Here is a 23,931-nt window from a genome sequence, read left to right as displayed (position 1 = left end):
CTCATTCTTAAGTTCTTCTGCTCGTCCTCAGCCCTTACTTTTTCTTAATCTCCCCCTCCTCCTCACTTCTTCAACTTCTTTTTCTTGTCCTCTTCACTCGTCCTTCCCTAGCCCCTTTCATATGCCCCATTATCCCCCCCCCCCCCCTCTCTCTCTCTCTCTCTCTCTCTCTCTCTTTCATTCTCTCTCTCTCTCTCACTCTCTCTCTCAAATTCTTTTTTTATTCCATGTATCAGGTACTATATCTAGGAGAGGGCCACTCACTAGAAGGATTAATATTTATTTAAAATCACATACCGGTAGTTTCAACAAATCTCATGTATAAACTAATCTTTTTCATGAATAAAACCTCTTTATTGCTTCAGAAATCAAATATATATGAACAATCCCCAAATTTACAAAATAAATAGTATGGACAATATGTACATTTTCAGTTTGTTTGGCACAATAAATGTCATCTGTAAATTTTATAACAGCTTTATCTTATTCTCAAGACACATTGTTGCTTACTGTCATATTTTATGTTCTAATACATGCACAGAAAAAGAGCTACTTTGGTATAATAATGTGTAAGTATATTTCATTCAAGCAACATTCATATTTGCATGCCTCTGCATTGATGTTAAAATAAATCAAAGATATTTCAGTAATTTTAAAGTTTGTGAACCTTATATGTATGGTTGATGAATAAAAATGGTTAAAACAGGCATTGAAAGCAGTATAAATTGTACTCTGCAATTTTTTTTTAAATAGTGATTTAAACAGGTAATTGCATGTGATATAAAATATTTCATATGAGAGACTGTTAGACCATGGGCCAAGCCTCAGAATTCTTCAGTTCCACGGTCTCCCCCAGGGAAGTACTTTATTTTGTCCTAAATGATCCATGGTCATATATCTAAGAACAATGGTGAAATGTTCCCATCTCCAAATTTGTACATTTTTTCACATATTGATATAAAAATCCAAAATGTAGCTGACAGCCATTCAGCAATGATGATGTCATAGCTGTTCCTTAATTGACCAATCACTGCTAGGGTGTTATATAACTGATATTCACTTATTGTCTGAAAAATATAAATGTTTTGATAGTATTCCTCTCGGTAAGGAAACCATCTTTACATAAAGCAGGTGAAGAGAAGACATCTGGGCCCTGTTTTATGAAACTTGTTATCAATAACAAGTTACAAGCTACTGTTATAAGCTACTGAAATCATGGCATCTGATTAGCTAAGAGAAAATTTGACATAGAAATTTAGCAGTTGTTATAGATAACAAGTTTTATGAAATGGGCCCCAGATCATGCCAGGCAAGTAAAATACTACAAAACATGCATAGTGTAAGGGAGAAAAGCTGCATAAGAGATACAGTGCTGAAAGATCCGAGCATCTGAAGAATTATCGGTGGTATACAACAAATGAACAATTATAGAGTGCATAGAATGTTAGTTTGGCACCATATATATACTATTATTATCTATATAAGGCTTCCAAGTGGTACAATAAATCAGTGTATTTAATATCTTTACAGCAGTACCTGAATGACAGATCAATATTGTTTTTGTATTGCTCTGTCACCCGGGAACCTCAGCTGTCGATACAACATTGCTTGATTATTGAGTCAAATTTTGTTATTTGGCTAGTCGGCCTGATATAGATTTATAATAATATTGTATGGCTTTGTTTTCGTGTAATGCTATGTAAATATTGCTCTCGCTATGACGAATTGGACTCATCTTCGACTCATCCAATATTGTCATAGCTCGAGCAACGTATTCTTGTATCACACTCAAAACCATCCAATATTATACAAATATTCCTTTTCTCTTCATGTTTGTATTACATTATCTTGAAATTTTTTTCTTAAAATGATTATTATCATCCAATGTAACCATGGGATTGGAGAACTGAAGACTTTGTATCGCCACGGCGTCGTAAATGGCAGCATCTATCGTGTGTATAAGAAATTTGTAAAAGTGTACTTTTTATCAAACACCGCAGAGCACCATCATAAAGGCTTTTTACAGCTGCAAAATTGTATAACAACAAGATCTACACCTACTGGCCCAAATTCACAAAAAAGGTTCAAATTCAACCCATGGTCTAAAAATAGCGCAAAATAAGTGTGACAAAGTCAGAGGTCCAATATTAGACGGTGCAAGGCAAGGCACGCTTAGTTTTCGTTAATTTTAATCCATGGATAAATTTAAACCTCCTTTGTGAATTTGGGCCACTGAGTCTAAACTAAAAATCGCTAATCGCTGTTAGAAAATCATCATTAAGGCCTTGTATTGCTGTAGGACCGGTCTAACTCGAGAGTCAATTCTTCCACTAATTCAGCACTGGTGTTCTGGAAGAAAGGGAGAGGAAGAGAGAAAAAGAAGAATGTTGATGTTAATGATAAGAAATGTTCATGGACCGTCCACTAAAACCATTCAGTAGATGTGTTGACCCTAGCTCACATTACCAGACAATTTGTGCACACCCTACACACCAACAGCCCCCCCCCCCCCCCTACACACACACATCATTCAATCTTGCATATAGTAATAATAAGTACACATGAAAAATATACCCCCCCCCCCACACAATAATGAGACGCACAAAATATCAAGAAGTACAGTACCGGGACCCGTTTCACAAAATCTGTCATCAGTGACAAATGAGAGTCTTTGTTATAAGCTACTGAAATCCTTGCTTCTGATTGGTCATCAGCAGATTTGTCACTGATTTTTGTCATTTGTCATTGAAAAAAGGCTTTGTGAAACAGGTCCCTGTTCATGGGTTTGATCCCCAGCAAGGCATTTTATCTATACTGCTGCTCTCAACGCAGGTGTTAAATAGGTATTTTCTTGGATGCAAAAGTCAATGAAGTGTGCTTAGCATTGTGACCATCTGTAAACCAGCGCCTGACTGGAATGTTCCCCAGGGAGTGGAGAATGTGCATTAGGGTACATTGTGTACGGGCAAGCCCGACTCGGATGATAATATTTCTGTAAAGCATTTAGAGGCATCATAGATATGAAGATTGTACCCCCCCCCCCCCCCCCCCCCCCCCCGAGCTTTTTGGAGACTGCTGAACCGAGACTGGAACCAGTCAACCCGGAATATTATAATCAATATTGTATTACGATCAGAACAAGCGATGCCTTACTAGTAATTTCTGCATCTTGTGATCTGCATAAGTTGCGTGATCCCGCTCTGCTTGCACTCGCATGGCAAGGTTGTGCATCTGAGTCTTGGTCTCAAGTTGGTCAACCTCAGCTTGGTTAGCTAACTGATTTAGAGCTTGACGACTGGCCTGGAATACAAAAAATAATATGATTTTAACAAATATTGATCAAGGTTTATTATACTATTAAATAAAGTAATGAATACTCTCTCTCTCTCTCTCTTTCTCTCTCTCTCTCTGGTTGTAGTTGCAAGGCACAATTGTTCGTCGGATGAATTACTGCCCCGTCTTGCGAGTGATTCACGTTGACTGCAGCTTCTTATCAATTTAAATTCTGTACTATAGAGATAAGAGTTTGTGAGGTTGCAATTGATTGGAGGACTTGCAATCAGTCCTTGGGGGTGTTTCACAAAGATCCTAAGTCGAACTTAATGGACTTAACAATTATGGAAAGCCATTAGCCTCTATGAACAATATTTTGTAATAGTTATTTACAAAGGCATAAAATGTTGCTTCAAATCATTCATATTTTCTATTTATCAAGGAGACTTCATGTTCTTGATGTGGAATTTACGAAAAGTCTAAAAATACTTAACATTTTTACTTTTGAATATATTTTATTTGAAGGCTACAAATGGCTGTCCATAATGTTCAAGTCCAATGTTTAAAGGGACTTGGTAACATTGTTAAGATGAGAGATAGTGGTGCTATTAAGGTAGTGACTTCAATGCTAGATGTACAATTAAAGATAATCTGAAAATTTGACTGAAAATGGACCATTATTCATGGTACAAATAGGGAAAAACTGATCTGATCGATTCCTTAATTCTCCCAACTATATTATTACAATTCAATTACATTTTAGGTGAATGGAAATCGTCACAAAGCAATAAAATAGCTCTACATTCCATTCCAGACATTTAAGTGTTGACAGATGTTTTATAGCCTGTTTTACGTCTTTTTTTCATGAAAAAACGGTTGGGAAAATTCAAAAATGGTTGGGAGAATTTACTGTTAATCACTGTTAGAGTGTGTCATACATCGACCTTTTCAAAGAAAACCACCATAGATATCTTCTTGGTATGAGAATTTGTTTCAGGAATTTTTGCATGACAGAGGGTTAGTACAGTAGAAGGAATATAGTAAGTAACATTATATACAAAAATTAAGCAATTTTTTTCATCAACCGTCAACAATGTTGCCAAGTCACTTTAAGTTTGACTTTTAAGTTTGATCTTTGTGAAACAGCCCCCAGGGGGTGTGTCAAATCGAGCAAAGATGAGCGCTATACAAGAACCCACTAACATACTATTCATCATTATTGTTTCAAGTAATTAACTCGAGACCCCCTTACCCTGATCATCTCTTCAGCTTTCTTAGTCTGTGACTCGGACTTCTGTCTCTCGTGGGAGAGCTCCCTCTGCTGTTCCGCAGCCGTCTGTTCCAGCAGGGCCTGTTTCTTTTTTGTTTCGCTCAGAGCTTTTTGGAGACTGCTGTAACGAGACTGGAACCAGTCATGGGCCTCCTGCAGGTGGTTGGAAATCTAAACAAAGAAAAAATGGAAATTTAAATTTTGAAAAAACAGTAGGAGAACATCCAATAAAATGATTGAAACAAAATACATTCAAACCTAAGAAGGAAATGCATGTCAAAGAACCTGTCTACAGTGGCCAATTTCTGTGTTTCCCTTAAGTAACCTTTATAAACAGGTTTGACTGTATATGTACAGCAGTTTTCTCATGCATAGGTGGATCTAGACTGAAACCTTCAGTCTCTTGTATCAACAGCTGTTCCCCTGAGACATCTGATGAACTTTATATCTTTCTTTTCAGATCCTAGATTTCTATGTCAAAAACCATGGTTACAATTATTTCTAAATGGAGACACACTTTTGGATAGATTGTGGCCAAAATTGTGAGTTAACCCCCTGTGATTCAAGAGACATGGGGTACTGTCTGTGTAAGGAAAGGTTGACCTATGTCAGTTTTTTGTTAAGAATCCCCCATACCACACAGTTATTTCTGTCTAAGATGAACTCAGCCCCCTGTCCCCCCTCCCCTGTACCCCCCTCCCCCTCCCCCCCCCCCCTCCTCCCCTCCCCCAGCCCTACAAGGTTTGAAGCCCACGTACCTGGAGGGATTCATTGCTGGCTTCAGCTAGTTTCTCCTCAGTGGCTAACGTTTTCTCCTCCGTTTCTCTCAGTTGTTTCTTCAGCTTGGCATTTTCTTTCTGGATACGACTGGCCTTCTCAGCATCCTTTTCCAACTTTCGAACTTTATCTCTGTGAGGACACAATAACATTTGAGTTAGTACTTTCGTAAACCATTTTTTTTTTATAACTTAATGTATAACCCATTTGAAACTTTGTCTCCAAATCAGCTGTTTAAAAATATTAAAAAAATTATCCTTGCTACAAAATCAGTGTTTTTCCCTGAGACTTTCCTTTAAATTTTTTTTAGCAATTGTGCACAGTGCAACCAATAGTTTTTCAAATTTTTTTATAGCAATATTACAAACTATTTTTAAACCGATATCATGCTTTAATATGAAGAGTGTCACACACATACACATTAAATCCACAAAGGCCACCTCCTACTCCTACTCCCCCCCCCCCCCCCCCCCCCCCCGAAAAAAAAGATCTCTACCTTGATTGATAAGATTCTTCTTTCTGGATCTCAGAAAGACTCCCCAGCTCTCTCTGCAGTCCTGACATCTGGTCCATGAAGCTAGCGATGGTCCTGGACTGGTCCCGATTCTTGGCGGCATACTCGGTCTTCGTCTGTTCCATCTCTTTCAGCTGGTCCTGGATCTGGAGCAGTTGGGTTTCTAGGTCCTTGTTGGACCTCTGGGTGTTCCTAAACTGGTCCAGCTGGGTCTTTTGACTGGCAAGCCGTATCTGCAGACAAATGAAAATAAAAACTCAATAATGGCTCATTCACGTTTACAGACTTTTCCACCTTGGACCTTTTGAGTCAGTGGTACTTTTTCTGAGTCAACTTAAATCTTAGGTGAATTTGTACCAAACAGTAATTACTCAATAATTTACTTTGAGATTAGAGTGCTTCTCTTCCAGGTCCTCTAGAATACTAATCAGTTCTTTGTTCTCTTTGGCTAGCTTCTCAGCTCTGAAACTTGAGTATGTATCAGCTTGTCTAAGTTTGCTCAACTCAATTCATCATCCAGTTTGCTAAAGAGTTATTTGTTCTCCTTAGCTAGCTTCTCAGCTCTGGACTTTGAGTCCTGATTAGTTTGTTTGAGTTCACTCAACTCTAATGTAAGCTTCTATTAAAGAAGTGTGAACATCTTAATTTCCACATTCTGCAGTCTGTTCAGTGGTAATTTTGTTTGTTTTAGTTTGTTGCACTCTCTCTCACTCTCTCTTCCTAGCTAGCTCCTCAGATCTAGAGTTTTTGTCTGTACGAGTTTGTCTGAGTTCACTCAACTCAAATTAAACAGCTTAGAATGTTGGAATGGCCCATAACATTACCTTGAGTTTGGAGTGCTTCTGTTCCACATCATCTAGTTTGCTCAGGAGTTCTTTGTTCTCTTTAGGTAGCTTCTCAGCTCTGGACTTTGAGTCTGTATGAGTTTGTCTGAGTTCACTCAACTCAAGAGTGAGTTTCTTTTGGTTGCTGTCTCGAGTTGATTTTAGTTGTTGCTTGAGTGACTCAACCTTTCCTGCTAACTCTTCTTTGATCCGATGGGATTCTTCCTTTTCATGTTGTCTGTATGGCATATATATACAGTATAGTTATTGATGGTACTTTCCCAATAGCTACATGTACATGGGTGCAATAATATCTATATGACAATATCAATTTTTCAATCAGTGTTATTTTCATCTCACACAACAAGGTCCCTTATTGTTTCATGGAGTCTTCTAAACTTGGTAAATTTAAGACATATAGAACAGAAATAACTCTTTTTTAGGTAGCTTAGCAAAATAATGCAACATTAAAAGAGGTGTCCGGAATGCAATATGCATAATTTTTGTAAAAAGATTTGATGGCATTGTGATAGAACCATACTTTTAGGACAATATGATAGCAAATATCTATACATCCTTGATAAGACTCAATTATTACAAAAGAATGCCATTTGGATATGTATAATTACAACGTTTTTATTCACCGATATTACCAATGTTAGACCTTTGAGTGTCTTTTCATGTCAAAACAAGTCACTGAGCTAACTTTAGCTTCATAAAAAAATGCATCAGAAAAGCTTATCCAGTTTTATTCCTACTAAACCCCATTTATTACTGAATATCAATTGGAAAACAGAAAACTTGCAAAGACAAAGGAATAAAACTGACAGTGAATATAATTTCTCACCTAGTATCTGAGAGTATGTGATATTGAGCAGCTCTCTTGTCCAATTCACCTTGTAGACCTTCCAGAGCAACCTGTTGCTTGGAGACGGTTGCTAAGGCTTCTTGTAGTCTGGTGGCCATTTTGGTTTGGGACTGAGCAGCCTTAGTGAGATCTATATTAAGGCTTGCAAGCTGGTACAATAAAAGTGGTCACAAATAAGTTTGAGTTTTCATAAAGGTAAATGAGCCTCAATGAGGTAATTGTTTACAAATGTTGACTGTTTTGAGAGGCATGGGTAAAACTGTTGCCCAAGTTGATCTCAAAACTGTACTGTGCCCCTCAAGAGACAAAGTTGAGGGGCATAGTGCAATCTTGGGTTCCCAGAGGAGCTGGGCAGTATAGCGAAAAATATTGACTGGGCATAGTTCTACTTGCGTGCACAATTGCAAAGATGCAATGGTTGCTGGTGAGGTAAACAATGGAAATGCGCAGTGAGACACGTGCAAAGCACTTAGATGGGTAAATTTATGTAGACACTACAAATAAATACATTTTGACATGCATACTTTGTTCTTTTGGAGAATTGAGACTGCTTATTTTTCGGGTTTCGGTTTTACCAATGGACCCTTTCCACTAAGATGTTTAATAACAAGATGTGTTTCTGACCTGGTTAGAGTCAGCTGTCTCCATGGCAGCAAGCTGTTCTTGCAATCTGGTCACCTCCCTCTGCATTTTTTCTGTTGATCTTTTGTGACTTTGCCTGATTTTGATGGAAGGGAGAAGATCATTGCCGTTATGACAACAATACGACAAGACATAAATTGAGGCAAATGCATAAATGGGAAAGTTAAAGGTATTTGGTCATTTCCTGTAGCATATGTTATCAAGAATAAGACCCCCCCCCCCCCCCAAAAAAAGGGGGAACTTTCCTTGTCATTATGTATGAAACATGTTCCTGTTCCATGTTACTTACATCTGTGGATGAGGTACAGTATCAATACTGATTAGGCTACCCCGGGTAAACAAGACATATTATTGCATTCAAAAATGCTTTAGTGACCACCTGTCTAAAAAGACTACATTTTATGTTTCCCTTGAAAATGATTTCTCATTGAAACATGTAAAGAAACCTGTCTACAGAGACCACTTTTTGTGTTTCCCTTCGGTGGTCGCTATAGACAGGTTTGACTGCATAATTATTACTCTGGGTGAAAAAGACCTGAATATTTTCTACCTTTCTTGTCTGAGAGCCGCTAACTCATGATCCCTCTGGCCCATCTCTGTTTGGAAGGTTTCCACGACAACCTGAAGCTGACCATGGGAAGTCATGATGCTCTCAAGCGTGGCGGCCATCTTGTTGTGATCGCTCCTGGCATCGGAGAGGTTTTTCTGTAGAGTGGTCGTCTGGGGGAGGGAGAATTGAAGGAATGAGAATAATGCAAGGCTCGAGACACATTTGGGGCAGGTGGATGCCTAACTTTGGAAACTATTAACAGGGACACACAATGCAAATGGACATGAATGCATAACATTTCATGAATTGATTACATCCACAGAAGTTTCATCCCACAACATAGAATATTTGCAATCTGTAAAGGTTTCTTGCAGATCCTAAAATTATTACAAGAAATATAATTCTGCTTTCCAGGTATAGAGAAATAATACAAATTTAAATCAAATTCCACTAAAAGGACCTTTCTCAAGGCAATCAACAAATCGTTACACAGTATGGAAGACTTTTACAATACATGCATGTAAGGACCTAGAGAAACACATCATTCAATTCTGACAACTGTCATTTCAGATATGACTACCTTCTGCTTTTCTCTGCGTTTGAGAGCTTCAAGTTCTTCTCTGAGTTTCTCTGCATCTTTCAAGGCACTGTCTCTGACTTGGATGGCGAGTGAAAAGTCTTCCTCTTTCCTGCTTGCATTGGCATGCTCCTAGAAAATATATAACAATCATAAGAATCATAAAGGCAATAAGAAGAGAACGATATAATCAATACCAAGGGGAAGAAAACAATGAAGAAAAGAGGAAGCTGAAGAGTGTGAAAAACAGGAAGAAGAAGTAGTAAAAGAAGAAGAGGAAGAAAAAGCTCATGAAGACAAAGCAGGAATGATAGTGATTATGGTTAAAAAGAAGGGGGAAATTTAAAATAAAAAAAAGTTTAAAAAAAGAAGAAAGAAGATTCGTTTACAGAAAAAGAAAAAAAAAAGAAGAAAGGCAGCAGAAGAAAGAGAAGGAGATGAAGAAGAAGAAAAAGACAAACACTAGGAAGATGAATAAGAAGATGATGAAGAAGAAAAAAAGAAGAGGAAATAAGAAGATAAGAATACTAAGTAGAAGAAAAGAAAAAAAAGGGGGAAATTCTAAGAAAACAAAATTATTGTTGTTTTCAATGAGTATTCAACATGGATTGTTGCAGAAAACTATGACCTGGCTTAATCTTATTAACTCAATATTGACTGTAACATGAAACGTGAAGAAAAATAAATTAAAAAAGGATTATTTTGTCTACAGTCTGTACCTGTTTCAAAACATTCTCCATGTGTTGCAGGTTCTGCTTTCCTTCAGTTAGTTCACGTTTTGCCTGTAAAAGTTTGTGAGGCAAGAAAAAAAGCATTAGCATAACACATTAATAATGAAAGTTTATTTTTATTGATGGTTTAGTTTTTATAGTGATAATCCTTCATATTTGAATATTTTAGGCCATCAAGGAAACATAATCACTTAAAAAGTATCTCCATTAAATAGGGTTTCTCAACTCTCCCTCATATTCTCTCTCTCTCTCTCTTTGGATTTTGATATTCTTTCAGAGTGAAACTTGTGACTCTTCTTTTCCACGCCTGTATCATGTTTAATCTGTATGTCTCTCCATCTCTTGCTTTCCCCCTCTCTCTCTCTCTCTCTCTCTCTCTCTCCCTAATTGCCCATTATTCCCTGAAATACGGTCAAACCTGTCTACAGCAACCGCCCAAGGGAAACACAAAAAGTGGTCTTTGTAGACAGGTTCCTCTAGTACATGTTTCAATGAGAAACCATTTTCAAGGGAAACAAAAAATGTGCTTGTTGTAGACAGGCGGTCACTAAAGCATGTTTGACTGTATCTTATTCCATCTTCCCTCCTCTTTATCTTTATATTTGTTATAATAATCATGAAATATGAGGCTTGTAGGACTACTCATTCATTAATCTGCCAATAAATGTCATTCTTACCTCTCTCAGCTTTGCTTCTAGGTCGGCGTTGATACTTTTCAGCTTACTTGCATCTGCATGAACATTGTCCATGCTTTTCATGTCCCTCTGTAGTTGTTCCACCCTATTTTGGAGTTGACCCTTCTCGTAGGCCAACCTGTTCTTACTGTCAAGCAACTCTGTGATGGTCGATTCCACTTTCTGATGGGCGGACTGAAAACAAGTATGAAGATAACATGATGAATACATACAAACGTTGATGGCACTCGCAGTTCAGTTTGCTGGCATACACCCTTGTCAGTCGTAGTGTGTAAGACAGTGTCTGGACTGCAAGACTATAGCAACTATTGCTATTCCTGAAAAGCAGTGACTATCAGATCTAGGCTCAGTTCAAGGCTTTATGGAACTGTGATTTAAAATCAAACAGAATCTTTGTCTGTAGACTACTTGTTGCTGCCATTAAGAGGTACATGTGCACACTTTACATGATAAAGTCGAGTTCTGGTTTAAAAGAAAAATGCACTGGAAAGGAATTTGTTGGATTGATTCTCATTTTGTTTATTACTTAACAATGATAGTCAGTGATGCACAAAAAAGTTTTACATCCAGTCCAGATTTGACTACTAATGCTTGAATCTTGTAACTAGGCCCAATGAACGCGACACTAACAAGTGCCCAGGGCACATGGAAACCCAAAATCCAAAGCCGGAACCCAATCATTTTGAAAAGTAACATAGGCTAAAGCATACAGACTCTAAGTTGAATCCAGACCCCCTTCCAAAAAAAGTGTGGAGTCATGTTATAACAAGTGTTCTTTCACTGAGTCATACAAATATTGCTTATTAAACACATGTGATGCATACTGTACATTAGGACTAAGACCTTATGAATAATATATTTGTGTACTTACCTGATGTTGTTCAAGTATTGATATCCTCTCCCTCAGCTGTGAATTATCTTGCTCAGCTGCCTCTTTGTGTCTGGTTAAGTTTGTTACCTCAGCCTGTAATACAGAAAGACATCGATATCACGTTATCTAGTGATGTCAGTCCCTGTTATTATTCTTTTAAATACATGTCCACACTATTATTATTCCTACTTCTCTCCTCCTCCTCCTCCTCCTCCTCCTCCTCCTCCTCCTCCTCCTCCTCCCCCTCCTCCTCCTCCTTCCTCTCCCCCTCCTCCTCCCCATTCCTCCTCCCCATCCCCATTTCTCCCCCCTTCCTCCTCCTCATCCTCCTCCTCCTCCTCCTCCTCCTCCTCCTTCCCCTTCCTCCTCCTCCTCCTCCTCTTCTTCGTCTTCGTCTTTGACTTCTTCTTCTTCATATCATCATCATCATCATCATCATCATCATCATCATCAACATCATCATCATCATCATCATCATCATCATCAACATCATCAACATCATCATCATCATCATCATCATCATCATCATCATCATCATCATCGTCATCATCGTCACGTCATCATCATCGTCATCATCATCATTCTTCTTATCATGTAACATGGCACAGGACTGACCTGAGCTTGAATAATCTTCTCTTGAACTGATCGCCTTTCTTCTGTCATACTATCCACGGCCTGATTCACCTGATGTAGAGAGAGATAATAAAAGGAGGTAAGATAACGAATGTTGCAACTGAGGAGAGAGAAACACAAGGAGAAGATATGAAACCAAGAGAGAGAGAGAGAGGGTGAGAGAGAGGGGGCAGAGAGAGAGAGAAAATGAGAGAAAAGAGAGAGGGGTAAGGAAGAAAAAGGGATGGGAGTACAGAGGAGACAAAGGTGGAGGGAGGGGATACAGAGAGGGGAGAGGAGGGGCTAGAGAGAAGAGAAGGGGGATAGAGAGAGGGGAAGGGAGGGGATAGACAGGGTAGAGATATAGGGAGGAAGAGGGGGAGGTGGAGACGAACACCCAAGGGGCTAGGCAGTGAAAGATACTGAAACAGAAATGCAGAAAGAGAAAGATGGAGAGAGATAGAGAGAGATAGAGAAAGAGGGAAAAACAATATATAGAATCACATATAGAAATAGGAAGGACATTATATACTGTAGACATGAATATCAATAAAACACAATATGAGTTGCTTTCAAGAGGCTAACATCAGCATTTTAGAAGAACACAACAAAAATGGAGAAAAAAGACTTTTCTGCAAATTTTTAGAAGCAGCAGAGCTCACCTCATCCATAAGCGAATCCTTTGACCTCAATACAGCTTCTTTCTCTTTCAGTGCTTCATTCAGTTCATCCTTCACAACACCAATGGCATGCTCCTAGGAATATAACCAATTAGAAACATAATACTACTACTAATAATAACAACAACAATAAGAAGAATGATAATAAGAATGATAATAATGATAACAATAACAACAACAAAAATATCAATAATAATTATAACATTAATAATAATAATTATAGTTATAATAATAATAAAACTAATAATAATACTACTAATCATAAAACATAACATTTTCATAGCACCTTTACATCAAGCAGATGCAAACCACTTACAAAAACGTAAACATTGTAAATTACAAGAGATGGGATTGACTGAATAGAGATATGCACACAAGGCATTATCATTAAATATAGTAATTACAAAAGGCAAATAACAACCGACAAAAACAACAAAATAATTTATTACCAATGAGGCCATCTCATTTTGATGTATCGTTTCTTTCTCGCTCAGTTTCAGTTTGGCAGAAATCAGTTGCTCCTCTATCCTCGAACTGCATGGAAATAAAACCCAAGTATACCACTCACTTGTTCATAATTCCTGTAAAGTTCTTAGATCATATACTTGGTAGGAGAGACCGTTTGAATCAATATTCTTGACTCTATTCACATTTCGAGATCATAATACCTGCATTGTAACAAATAATAGGCAAACTATGAACAAAGTTTATTGCCATTCTTGTATTTATTGTTAAATAGTACGAGAATCCAAGACTGAATAAATGGAATATTCACATCGCTTTCAATTGGCTGGCGAAGGAGTATGAAGCCAATACCATTGCAAATGTCCCCCTTCCCATTATTATGTTACTTTCTGACCAGTTGATATTTTAAAATAAACTGTTCAGTTTTGATGGGGGGGGGGGGGCTGCTCTCTTTATTTAATAATTTAATTTGTCATCTATATGTTCCCCCCCCCCCCCCCTGCCAAAAAACTAATAATAATAACAAATTTAAAAAAAAACTAATAATAATAATATTAACAATAATAATAATACCTGGAGCTCTGCACACTTTGCTTGCCTTGTCTTTCCTGACTGAGTCTAGATTCATAGTCCTGCTTCTGTTTTTCAAGAAGATTTATCCTTGACTCCAATCCTGCAACTACAGACTGCTCTTCCTGAATAACGATAGATAAGAAACAATCAAATAAGCTCCATGATAACAAAATACTATCAGACCCAGACCAAGTATAACTACTGTAGGTGATTCCTAGACAACTAATTCAAAATCTTGCATGAAACAGTGAAAATAAAATGGCTGTACTGGTAATACCACATTATGTCAAACGAATTTGGGCTTGTGCTGACAAAAGGCACTATTTCTGATTTTGAAATCTTTGATGCACTGTTGAAGAAAATGAATATGAGTTCAAAGAGTTTAAAATGACTCACAAATTTCTTTTTTACATGTCACTCTTCCTCCCTTTTGTCAATTTTTCTTTTTTTTTTTTTAATTCTGTTTATTTTGCTGCCAATGACACTTTGGACTGATTCTTTTCATGTCATTTCGATTCAATCCAATCTTAAACGGTTATCATATATTATTATCTATATAAGGCGTACAATAAATCAATGTATTCAATATCTTTAGCGCAGTACCCGGATGATTGACCAATATTGTTTTCATATTGCTCAGTCATCCGGGAACTTCAACTATCGATATCAATATCATTTCGATATCACACAGAAAAAAAGAAAAACAAATATATTTACAGAGGCAAGTCAAATTTTGTTATTTCGCTAGTCAGACTAATAATAAATACAGATGATAATAATAATATTGTATGGATTGTTTTCGTGTGAAACAAGAATATATTACTCTCGCTAAGACAATATATTCTTGTATCACACTCAAAGCCATCCAATATTATATAAATATCTTTCCTATGAAGTAACAAAACACCATAACAACGCTCAATAAGAAGTCTAAATCTCAATTTTCCCCAGATGATCACTTTGTTGGTTCATCTGTTTTATACCTGAGAAGGATGAGGTGTATTTTTCTGCACAAACTCTTGTAAGGTCTCTCTTTCTGACTGTACTTGGACTAATAAAGTCTGAAAAATGAGCAAATGAGAAATGAGAATTGACATGCATTTTCACATCACCTGTTGTTTACAGAACTGGGCAGCTCACATTATCTTTAAGCTAGATCGAAGTCGTGACTCCAGTCCTCTACCTAAAGGCATTGTTTAACAATGTTAAATCTGAGATGCACGGCCCTACGTGTTATCAGTGTCTTTGATATGGTGTAATATTGAAGCCCTAAAAACATTGCGCTTCAAAATGATCAAGAAGTGCCTCAAAGAATTAAAAAATCTTTGAGTGACCGGTTTTACCATAGGTACTCATTTTCCCCAATAGACTGTAGCATTACAAAAACCGTTAGGAAAACAAATTTTTAAATTTTGATTTCCAATCATAAATATCTTGATAATCAGACAGGCGATCAACTTGTAGTTCTACACTAGTTCTGCTAGTTTTGCACGCATCTCTTGAGAAAAATGCCAACAAAATCATTTCCATCCAATACACTTTAAAAATTCAAAGATATTTTACACAAACTTATCTCTAAAGCAATGAGCCCCTTGAATTCTTTCACTACATTTTATGTAACAAAGACCCAGAGGTAGAGTACATGCATAAAGTATTGAATATAAATACAAAAAATGTATTGTACTGAATGGATCAATCGAACGAAAGTTCAGACCCTGACAATATACAATCAAACCTGTCCATAAAGACCACCCAAGGGAGACAAGAAAAGTGGTCTTTATAGGCAGGTGGTCTATATGTACAGGTTCCTTTAGTACATGTTTCATTGAGAAACCATTTTCAAGGGAAACAAAAAATGTGGTCTTTGTACACAGGTGGTTTTTCTATACAGGCGGTCACTAAAGCAGGTTTAACTGTACAGGCATTGCCTTACCTGTGTATCTATGACCAGCGTGGCTTGTTTCTCCACCTCTGTGTGCAGATCACTGCATGTCTTCTTAGAGGCAGCTAAGGCTGATGCAAACACCTGCACAAAGTATAAGATATATTCATAATCACAAATGCAAGGATTGGCATTGGAGAACCTACCGGTACTCAAAAAGCACTCTTTAATAATAATACAGTCAAACCTGTCTACAGGGACCACCTAAATGAAACACAAAAATTAGTTGTTGTAACAGGTGGTCTGTGTAGACAGGTTGGCCTTGGCGGCCATTTTAACCCTAACAACAAACAAAGAAGACAAAAGAATACAGGCTTCAGCCCATGAAAACGAATTCTTTTAATATGCAAGCAAACAAAACTTTGTTATTCCTGGCTCATTTTACCCGATTGAGGTGTCAAATGAAAGGGCAGAAAATGAGCTTTCTAGAAATGTGATTTTCTCTTTGAAATTCAGATACCGTTTGCCAAATGACCTTTTGGTACCCTTTCTTCAAATTGTTTTTAATCACTCATGCATTGTATGAGTTGCATCAAATGAAAGGGGACGATCTAAGCTTTACAAATATGTGTCATATATTAATTATAATTGTGATTAAGTTATAATAAAACATTGATAATTCTCGGTTTCGTTTTTTTCTGGGGCGCAATATATAGCTCGTTTCATAGGAGAAGAATGAAACATGGCATAGGGATCTGATTCAGTCATAACTAACCTTGTTCTGCTCAAGCAGCTCTGCTACTTTGACATCCTTTGAGGCTTTAAATACATAGAAAACAATGAAGACAGCTTAGAATCACAGATAACCATCATACTTTTTGGAATGACATAACACCTGGCATGTGTACTACATTTTTTACTTACATAACTTTGTACTAGAGACCATTTCAACTATGAATTTCTTATAAATTTACCGTCTCAGACTGTAGCATCTATTTCTCATTCACTGGAAATATTTTTACAAGATGTTATTATTATCACTTTTATGAAATAAGCTAAATATGAATGCAGTGCCAAAGAATACTAACTGTTATAAATGGAACTTGTCCAAAACAAAGTAACTACGGGTATAAGCACATAGCTCTATATCTATGAATAGGAATGAATTGTACTCTGTTGAGATAATATTAATAATTTTGTTTACCCAGGGAAGCCTCATCAGCATCAATAATGCTATTGTTCCTGAGAGCCCTGCAATTAGTATTACCCCAGCAAATTGCCAGATACCCTTTTACACCCGGGCGGAGAGTGGTAAATGTGGATCATTGTTTTGTCGACGGACGTTAGTGCCAGACTGAGATTTGAACCCTCAACCCTTGGATTTGGAGTCCAGTGTAAGAACCACTATGACACAACATCTCCAGGATCAAATTTGGAACTCACCTAGTTCAGCTTTGAGTGTGGTGAGAGCCTCTTCTATGGCTTTCCTTCTTGCACTCTCCTGATTTTTTTCTTCCATCAGTCTAGCACCTTCGTGTCTCAGCTCTATGCAGTTTTCGTTCATAGACTCAACCTATATCATATGATGTTAAGGTAGAAAGTAAGAGCTGACCTGTTTGTCATAATGTTATGATGCTATGTCGGAATATGCATGTGGAATGTTATAGAAGTTAACTTCTAGCAACATATCACGTAGCAAAATAACCATTTGAAATTATAACAATGATAATAATGGTGATAATGATGATGGTGGGGGTAATGACTATAATACAAGATATTAAATATCAATGATAAACTACTTCCATTACTACTACTACTATTAAGTATTACTTCTAATCATTATACGAAGAAGAAGAAGAAGAATAACTATGTTACCCATAATAATTAATATTAATGATACTCAAAGTTACAATGTGCTACCCATCCTAATAAACTACCTACCGGTAATATATTTAATGACTCCCTGATTAGTTGACAACTTGATTAAAATATAGATTGATTGATTGAACGATGGCTAGATAGACGGATGGATGGATAGATGGGTGGATGAATGAATGAATGGATGGATGGACGGTTGGTTGAATGGATCGATGGATAGATGGATGGATGGACGGACGGGCGGACGGATGGATGGATAGATGAATGAATGGATTTATTAATCATATCACTTCATATCACCTTACCTCTCTTCTCTCGCTTTCAAGTATTGACTCCATTTCACATGTTCTTTGTAAGAGCATGGCATGCGAATCTTCCAGGCTTCCACGCAGACTAACCTCTCTCCCCAATTCTTCTCTCAACTTTAAAAAAAGGAAGAAGTGAAATGATTGCATGATCCCTGTCTAATTCTTTTTCTACATTTGACCCAATTGCATAATATTTACTCATTTGATTTATAATGACAATTTCACTTTCACTTTCATTAATTTTGGACAACTATTGTATTCTTCCTCCAAGTTATGTATCTGCTTACGATAATTTTGAGTAGTTGTCTTTCCAATTGTGCTCTTGTAGTTTTTAATGATTTTTTTCTTGTTACGATCACGTCTTTGTTTGGGTTCGTTCTGGCACGCATTACAGCTAACGAGGAGCACTGCGCATTTTTCCAAGACTAGTCTGAACTTGCCTTGCAACAGCTATCCGTATCGAAACTTCTTATGATTACCAAGTAATTTTCAGCTTTTACAAAAAAGCATGCTATGTTTAAAATAAGAGATAAATATTTATTTTGTCTTTAAAAAATTATATGATCGGTATATTGTAAAAAAGAATTTTTTAGAAAGCTGTTTTATTATTCTAACATTCATATTTTTGACCAGATTTATTCAACCTGCATAAATCAAAACGGCAGCTCGAATGTTGTCTTTCTATCTTTGCCCCAGTTTTTTTAACATTTAGAGGCACGATAATGGCACTAAACATCGCAAATCAGGGATGAAAATAATGTCAAATGGAAGAATATACCGATCTAAGCCAAGGTATGCATGTGTTGATTTATTTGATTGATAACAAAGGTCACTTTTAAGGGACATACTGATGATAATAATCATGAAATGCGATTTTTATAGAGGCAAGTGACAAATCCTGCGAGCTGATTTCGGGACACCTGGTCCCGATCGGTACAAGGCCGTCGGGACCCGGTTTATGAAAATCCTGACATGACTCAGGCCTAATATAAATATAAAAACATAAATCTGAAAATTCACCTACCTCGTTGACTCTCTTTGCAAGTTTTTGTTTAGCAATTTGGATATCTTCAAATCCAACGGTGAAGTCAGACTGCAACAACAACGAAAAGAGAAAGATTTGTAAATTTACAAACAAAAGTAGGGGACGGCATAAAGATAAGATGGGACATAAACTAAAACTAAAACACATGTGGATACTAAATGGGCACCAGAAGTCCGGACCCCAATATTTAAAACAAAATTATATAGGGCGTATGCATGTGGTGTTGTGGTCTAGTGGATGAGTCATCCAACTGCAGATCACAAGTTGGCACTAATGTTCATTGGCAAGACGTTAATCTACATTTGCCTCTCTCCATCCAGCTGTTGAATGCGTACCCGGTAGGATGCGAAAGTTAATGTGGTTAGATGAGCGAGTGTGCGCTTGTAAAAATGACGCCTGGCTGGAATGCTAATACTTGTCATAATTCAAATATGAGGACATCTGATGTGCCGTCCTCTTCAGGGGCCTTTTCATTTGTATTATACTCTTCCACACGAACATAAAAAGAATGCAAAAGTTCATAAATAATTAGTTCACCTATCCCAAAACTACTCTACTAGCTAAACTCACGTTAGTATATGCAGCATCATTTAAAGCAGCCTGAAGTCTTCTGGCCTCATCTTCTGAGGCTTTTCTGGCAACGCCCGCGTCTCTGCACTCCTTCTTGGTCCTTTCCAACTCCTTGTTCAACCTGCCCACTTCGGCATGATGAGTCTCAGCCAGCACATCGACCTGTTCTTTCAATGTCCCCGCTTCTTTCTTGGCCAGATCTCTGGCAGTCTATATTTGAAAATAATAATAATATTAATGATATGCATAGCTACATGTGTTGTTTACAATTGACTCAATGTTTTCAAATTAAAGCCGAAACAATATTTTGATAATAAGTTCCATCATGATCATGATGATGTATCTCTGTATATTTAATGCTATCCTGGTTTACTACACAAAGTTATTTTATTCATTATGTCTGATTTTGTAAGTGTGGTTGGGGGGGGGGGGGGTGGACTGTGTCTGTATAGGGTAATTAATGTTTGATATTTGATTTGTTATCATTTCATATGATATGTTCAGGTGCCTTTTGTTTTACAAGCTTTGTGCTTTTTTATCATCTATTATTTGCCAATGTATGTATTTACAACTGTTTATATGTGTCTTTAAAATGTGGGATAACAAATAAATAAAATGGAATTTAATTGAATTGAATGTGTGCTGTATATTGTGCACATATCCATCCTAGGGGATGCTCGGGGCGCATACAGAGTATCATTATTACCCTTGCTTTAGCCCAGCTGCTCGTAAATGCCTAAAGCGTACAAGGAATAAATTCCTACCAGGTAGCCATTTACTACACCTGGGTGGAGAGTGGCAAATGTAGATTGATGTCTTGCCAAAGTACAATAGCTGTGTGCAGTCAACCAGGAAATATCATCCCATAATTGAATATTGTACCAAAAGAAGCCGGGATAAATATTCTACAAGTACATACGCCCATAGCACGTACCGCCATATTTATAATTTACTCTTAAAATTGGAAGTAATAGAATTGTAATTTATATTCTGACTCACACTGTATGAGTTCTCAATATTAACTCTATAAAGAAATATTGCAAGTTAAGATACACTCTCAATTAGCATAAAAGTAAGCTCCGAGAGGCATCAGTATGCATATGCATAGAATACGGTCCATATGTAACCTAAGTCCAACTCGGGTTCTGTGGGAGGGGCTTTAAGTTTTTCTTCATTTTCATTTTCATTTTACTCTTAATTACCTATTAGCCCAAAGAATCCCAGGTAAAGAGTTTTCAGGTTTATTCTATTCAAGTTAGCTATACACAAACTATTCCTGTAGGTGTTTGGTACACTTTAAAATGTCAGTAACCATTCTGTCCCGTACTACAGTACCTGCACTGAACAAAAGTTGAGTCTCAGTGTCTGAATCTGACTCTCGTTGCGGCACAACCTTGATACAAGCGTCTGATAGTTCTTGTGAAGTACCTCCGTTTCAGCCGACCTCGGGATAAAGGGCTGGATAGGGTCTGGTGAATTCATCTGCTGGGAAATTCCACAAAGGAAGGAAGTCTAAGCAATAGTAGAATTTAAAAGTTTTACTTGATCATTATCTGAAACAACATGATTAAATAATCAATGTCCTCAGTGTAAGGAAGAGTACACATCTTTATAATTTTATTGGCAAAAAAATTAAATATTCAGTACGATGTATTTTGTTTTCTCCTTTTTTTCAATTTTAGGACAAAATAAGATTAATTCGCAGATGGCATTCAAATGCATACATTCTGAAATCTGAAGGGTTGAGTACAGAAGTACTGTTTTGTCTGTTGAGAGTCGGAAGGGCGCTAACTCTGTGATAAACTTTTTTTTTTTTAGGAACACCCTGGCCTGATTTCACACTAATGTTCTATCCTTGTCATCATTTTCAATATGTAATACCGGTACATGTACTAGAATAAAAGAATATTTCTATTTGTCTACCTTTAATTTTGATGATTTCAAACAACGATATAGTTTTTCATAAAATTATATTACGTATTATTACAATGTGTGACTAAAACAAATTTCGATGTATTCTTGTAAATTTGGATGAATAAAAAGAATTGAATTAGTTCCTTTTCATGTGATATCTTCTGGTAGGGTATTCCTTTGACATTTTGAAATTCAAGTTACACAGAACTTTTCACTAATTTGAATGAAAGACTAATGGTGAGAGTTTGAGAAAGGTTCCAATTGTTTAATCTTCTGCTTCTATTAAAACCAACTTAATTTCAGGGTGGACTTCCCCTCAATATCTTTTTTTTAATGACTAGTCAATAAACTTGTACCGTAAATCTCCATGAATAAGACGCACTGTGCCTGGCAATGTCTCCCAGCTCAGTCATACAAGGTGTGTTGACTCACCACTCAGAAACTAGACCAACACTACCTGTATGGCCGGATTTCTGTTTCGACTTTGAGGAAAATTTGTCTGTCATCTTTAGTTTTAAAAACGACATTGTTACTATTATTTGTGACAAGTTCACAAGCACAAATCGGCACCTTTAACTGCACCTCGCAGTAAAATCCCGCATGGGTTTTTGTGGCCCCCAAAAAAGCATCTTATACACAGAGATTTACGGTATACAAATATAAAAAATAAACACAATGTACAAATGCATTCCTCTTACCGAGGAATCACCCCTCTGCTCTCCACCTCCATTCTTCAGCCTGCTCGAGCCATTGAAACCTAGTCCTGACAGCTTATGGACAAGGCCGATTGTCTCTTTTTCTGCCACATCCAACTTCTTCTGCAGGAGATGAACAGTAGTCTCTGGAGACGATCGTCTGAGGCGACTTGGTGGAAGAACCGCTTTTGATGACATCCTATCTTAGAAGTACCACTGGCTTTGTGAACCAGATTCTTAGAAGAGAGGTCACTTTACTACAGGTCATCTGGAAAGAAAAAAAACTTTGAGTAAAAATTTGACCTTACATTTACTATTTTCCATAGGCTAATTTCTCAAAAGAAAGAGACGGAGATGAGAAAGGAGGGGGATCAAGGAAGAGGAGCTAGGAGGAGCTAGAAGATGATGAAGGTGAAGATAGCCGTAAAGTAGAGAAGATTGGAAGAAGAAACAGCTTTAAAGCCAGACTTGACAAACACTGGAAGAAGGAGCAATATCATTCACCCTTCTCCCAGTTGACACTCCAGTTATGACAATCCTGATATGACCCAGCAAGCAAGATACAGATGTAAAATGACTATGGTGCAAGACCCGGAAGCTGGGACATCCCCCCCCCCCCCCCCTTGAAGTTAGACCTGGAAGCTTGGCAGCTGGAGACGGCTTTCTTCCAGAAGCTTTGGTATTCAAGGTATTCAAGATGGTTAACAATTGATAACAAGAAACTGAGATTGGAAAAGAGAAAGGAAAAAAGGCAAAGAATGAGACATAAAAGACAAGGAAGAATAAGTCATGGAAATGATGGAAGTCAAATAGAAGGCTGGAAGAAAGAGAATATAACAAGAACTTGATTAGAAGAAGATCATCTGATGTTGTGGTCCTGGAATTTAACACTCCTACAATGCATGAGCCTGAGGTCTAAAACAAAATAAAACTATTTAAAAAAAGAACAAGAACTTTATAAAGTCTTTAAATATTTTAAAGCTGAAACTGAATATATAGACCTAATGAAGATACAAATTTCAAGAAGAATAAGGAGGGCAAAGCTAGAGGAGAAGGAAGAGGAAGAGGAGGAGGTCGTGAATGAGGAGGACGTGGACATGATGGTGGAGGAGGAGTGGGAGAGGGGAGAAGCTAGAACTTAGAAGCCAGCGCCATAGATGATAGAAACTGAGGGGATCGGGATACACAAATCTTAACGTATGGGACCGTAAAAAACATCCACAAATCAATCCTACGCCTAGGTCTGCGGCGGGTAGTAATCATAACATATTCATTAATATAATTGCAATCAGGTATATTTACGAAATGGGGTTGAAATTCAAAACCGTCAAACGAACCTGATAATTATTGAGTTTTACAGATTAAAGACTCTAGACCTAGAGTGGCTCGATCTAGCTCCTCACCATTCGCGTCTCGGGTTTCAAATTCATAACAAACTAAAACTAAGATTAAACAGCGCCATCTGCAGAATTGAATTTACCAGTGGTACTAATATACAAAATATTGACTGCTTATAATATGAGGATGATGGTGGTAACATATTCAGTGGCGGATCCAGGGGGGGGGGGGGGGGGGGGGGGGGGGGGGGGGGGGGGGGGGGGGGGGGGGGGGGGGGGGGGGGGGGGGGGGGGGGGGCGGGGGGCCCGCCCCCCCCCCCCCCCTTGAGGAAAAAAATCATGTAAAAACACGTGATTTTTACCTTTTGGGGGGGTTGGGC

At 37.5% G+C, this 23,931-nt stretch overlaps 1 protein-coding gene across 3 annotated transcripts; it reads right to left on the bottom strand.

Moving 5' to 3' along the window:
- Positions 1 to 332: 332 nt before the first annotated feature.
- LOC586463 (coiled-coil domain-containing protein 150) lies at positions 333 to 23,640 on the bottom strand. Of its 3 annotated transcripts, none has more exons than XM_030986997.1 (27): positions 23,552 to 23,640; positions 22,218 to 22,482; positions 20,941 to 21,090; positions 19,606 to 19,815; positions 19,015 to 19,083; positions 17,988 to 18,104; positions 17,248 to 17,377; positions 16,580 to 16,623; positions 15,856 to 15,948; positions 14,906 to 14,983; positions 13,923 to 14,044; positions 13,334 to 13,418; positions 12,867 to 12,959; positions 12,208 to 12,276; positions 11,593 to 11,685; positions 10,704 to 10,895; positions 10,015 to 10,077; positions 9,299 to 9,427; positions 8,719 to 8,888; positions 8,151 to 8,244; positions 7,506 to 7,675; positions 6,659 to 6,896; positions 5,817 to 6,067; positions 5,302 to 5,452; positions 4,526 to 4,714; positions 3,154 to 3,300; positions 333 to 2,349 (listed from the first exon to the last, which is right to left on the bottom strand). In XM_030986997.1, exons 2-27 carry the CDS (start codon positions 22,410 to 22,412, stop codon positions 2,278 to 2,280), a joined length of 3,414 nt encoding a protein of 1,137 aa, XP_030842857.1. In that variant the 5' UTR covers positions 22,413 to 22,482; positions 23,552 to 23,640; the 3' UTR covers positions 333 to 2,277. The 3 variants fall into 3 exon arrangements, with proteins under 3 accessions (XP_030842857.1, XP_030842858.1, XP_030842859.1); XM_030986998.1 differs by having other exon boundaries at positions 20,941 to 21,087; XM_030986999.1 differs by lacking the exon at positions 14,906 to 14,983.
- Positions 23,641 to 23,931: the final 291 nt, after the last annotated feature.

Source organism: Strongylocentrotus purpuratus, unplaced genomic scaffold, assembly GCF_000002235.5.
Source record: "Strongylocentrotus purpuratus isolate Spur 01 unplaced genomic scaffold, Spur_5.0 spur5_scaffold_16, whole genome shotgun sequence".
NCBI lineage: Eukaryota > Metazoa > Echinodermata > Echinoidea > Camarodonta > Strongylocentrotidae > Strongylocentrotus > Strongylocentrotus purpuratus.
Note: the sequence above shows the minus strand (reverse complement) of the source record. Positions and strands in the feature narration are given on the sequence as shown.

What these genes read in the sequence shown, in the direction of transcription:
- LOC586463 (XM_030986997.1), bottom strand. Translation starts at nt 22,412, where the DNA reads ATGTCATCAAAAGCGGTTCTTCCACCAAGTCGCCTCAGACGATCGTCT. An exon ending in TTGAAAGCGAGAGAAGAGAG is followed by an intron (nt 17,378 to 17,987) that starts GTAAGGTGATAT and finishes CATATGATATAG; the next exon opens with GTTGAGTCTATGAACGAAAA. An exon ending in ATACACCTCATCCTTCTCAG is followed by an intron (nt 14,045 to 14,905) that starts GTATAAAACAGA and finishes ATCGTTATTCAG; the next exon opens with GAAGAGCAGTCTGTAGTTGC.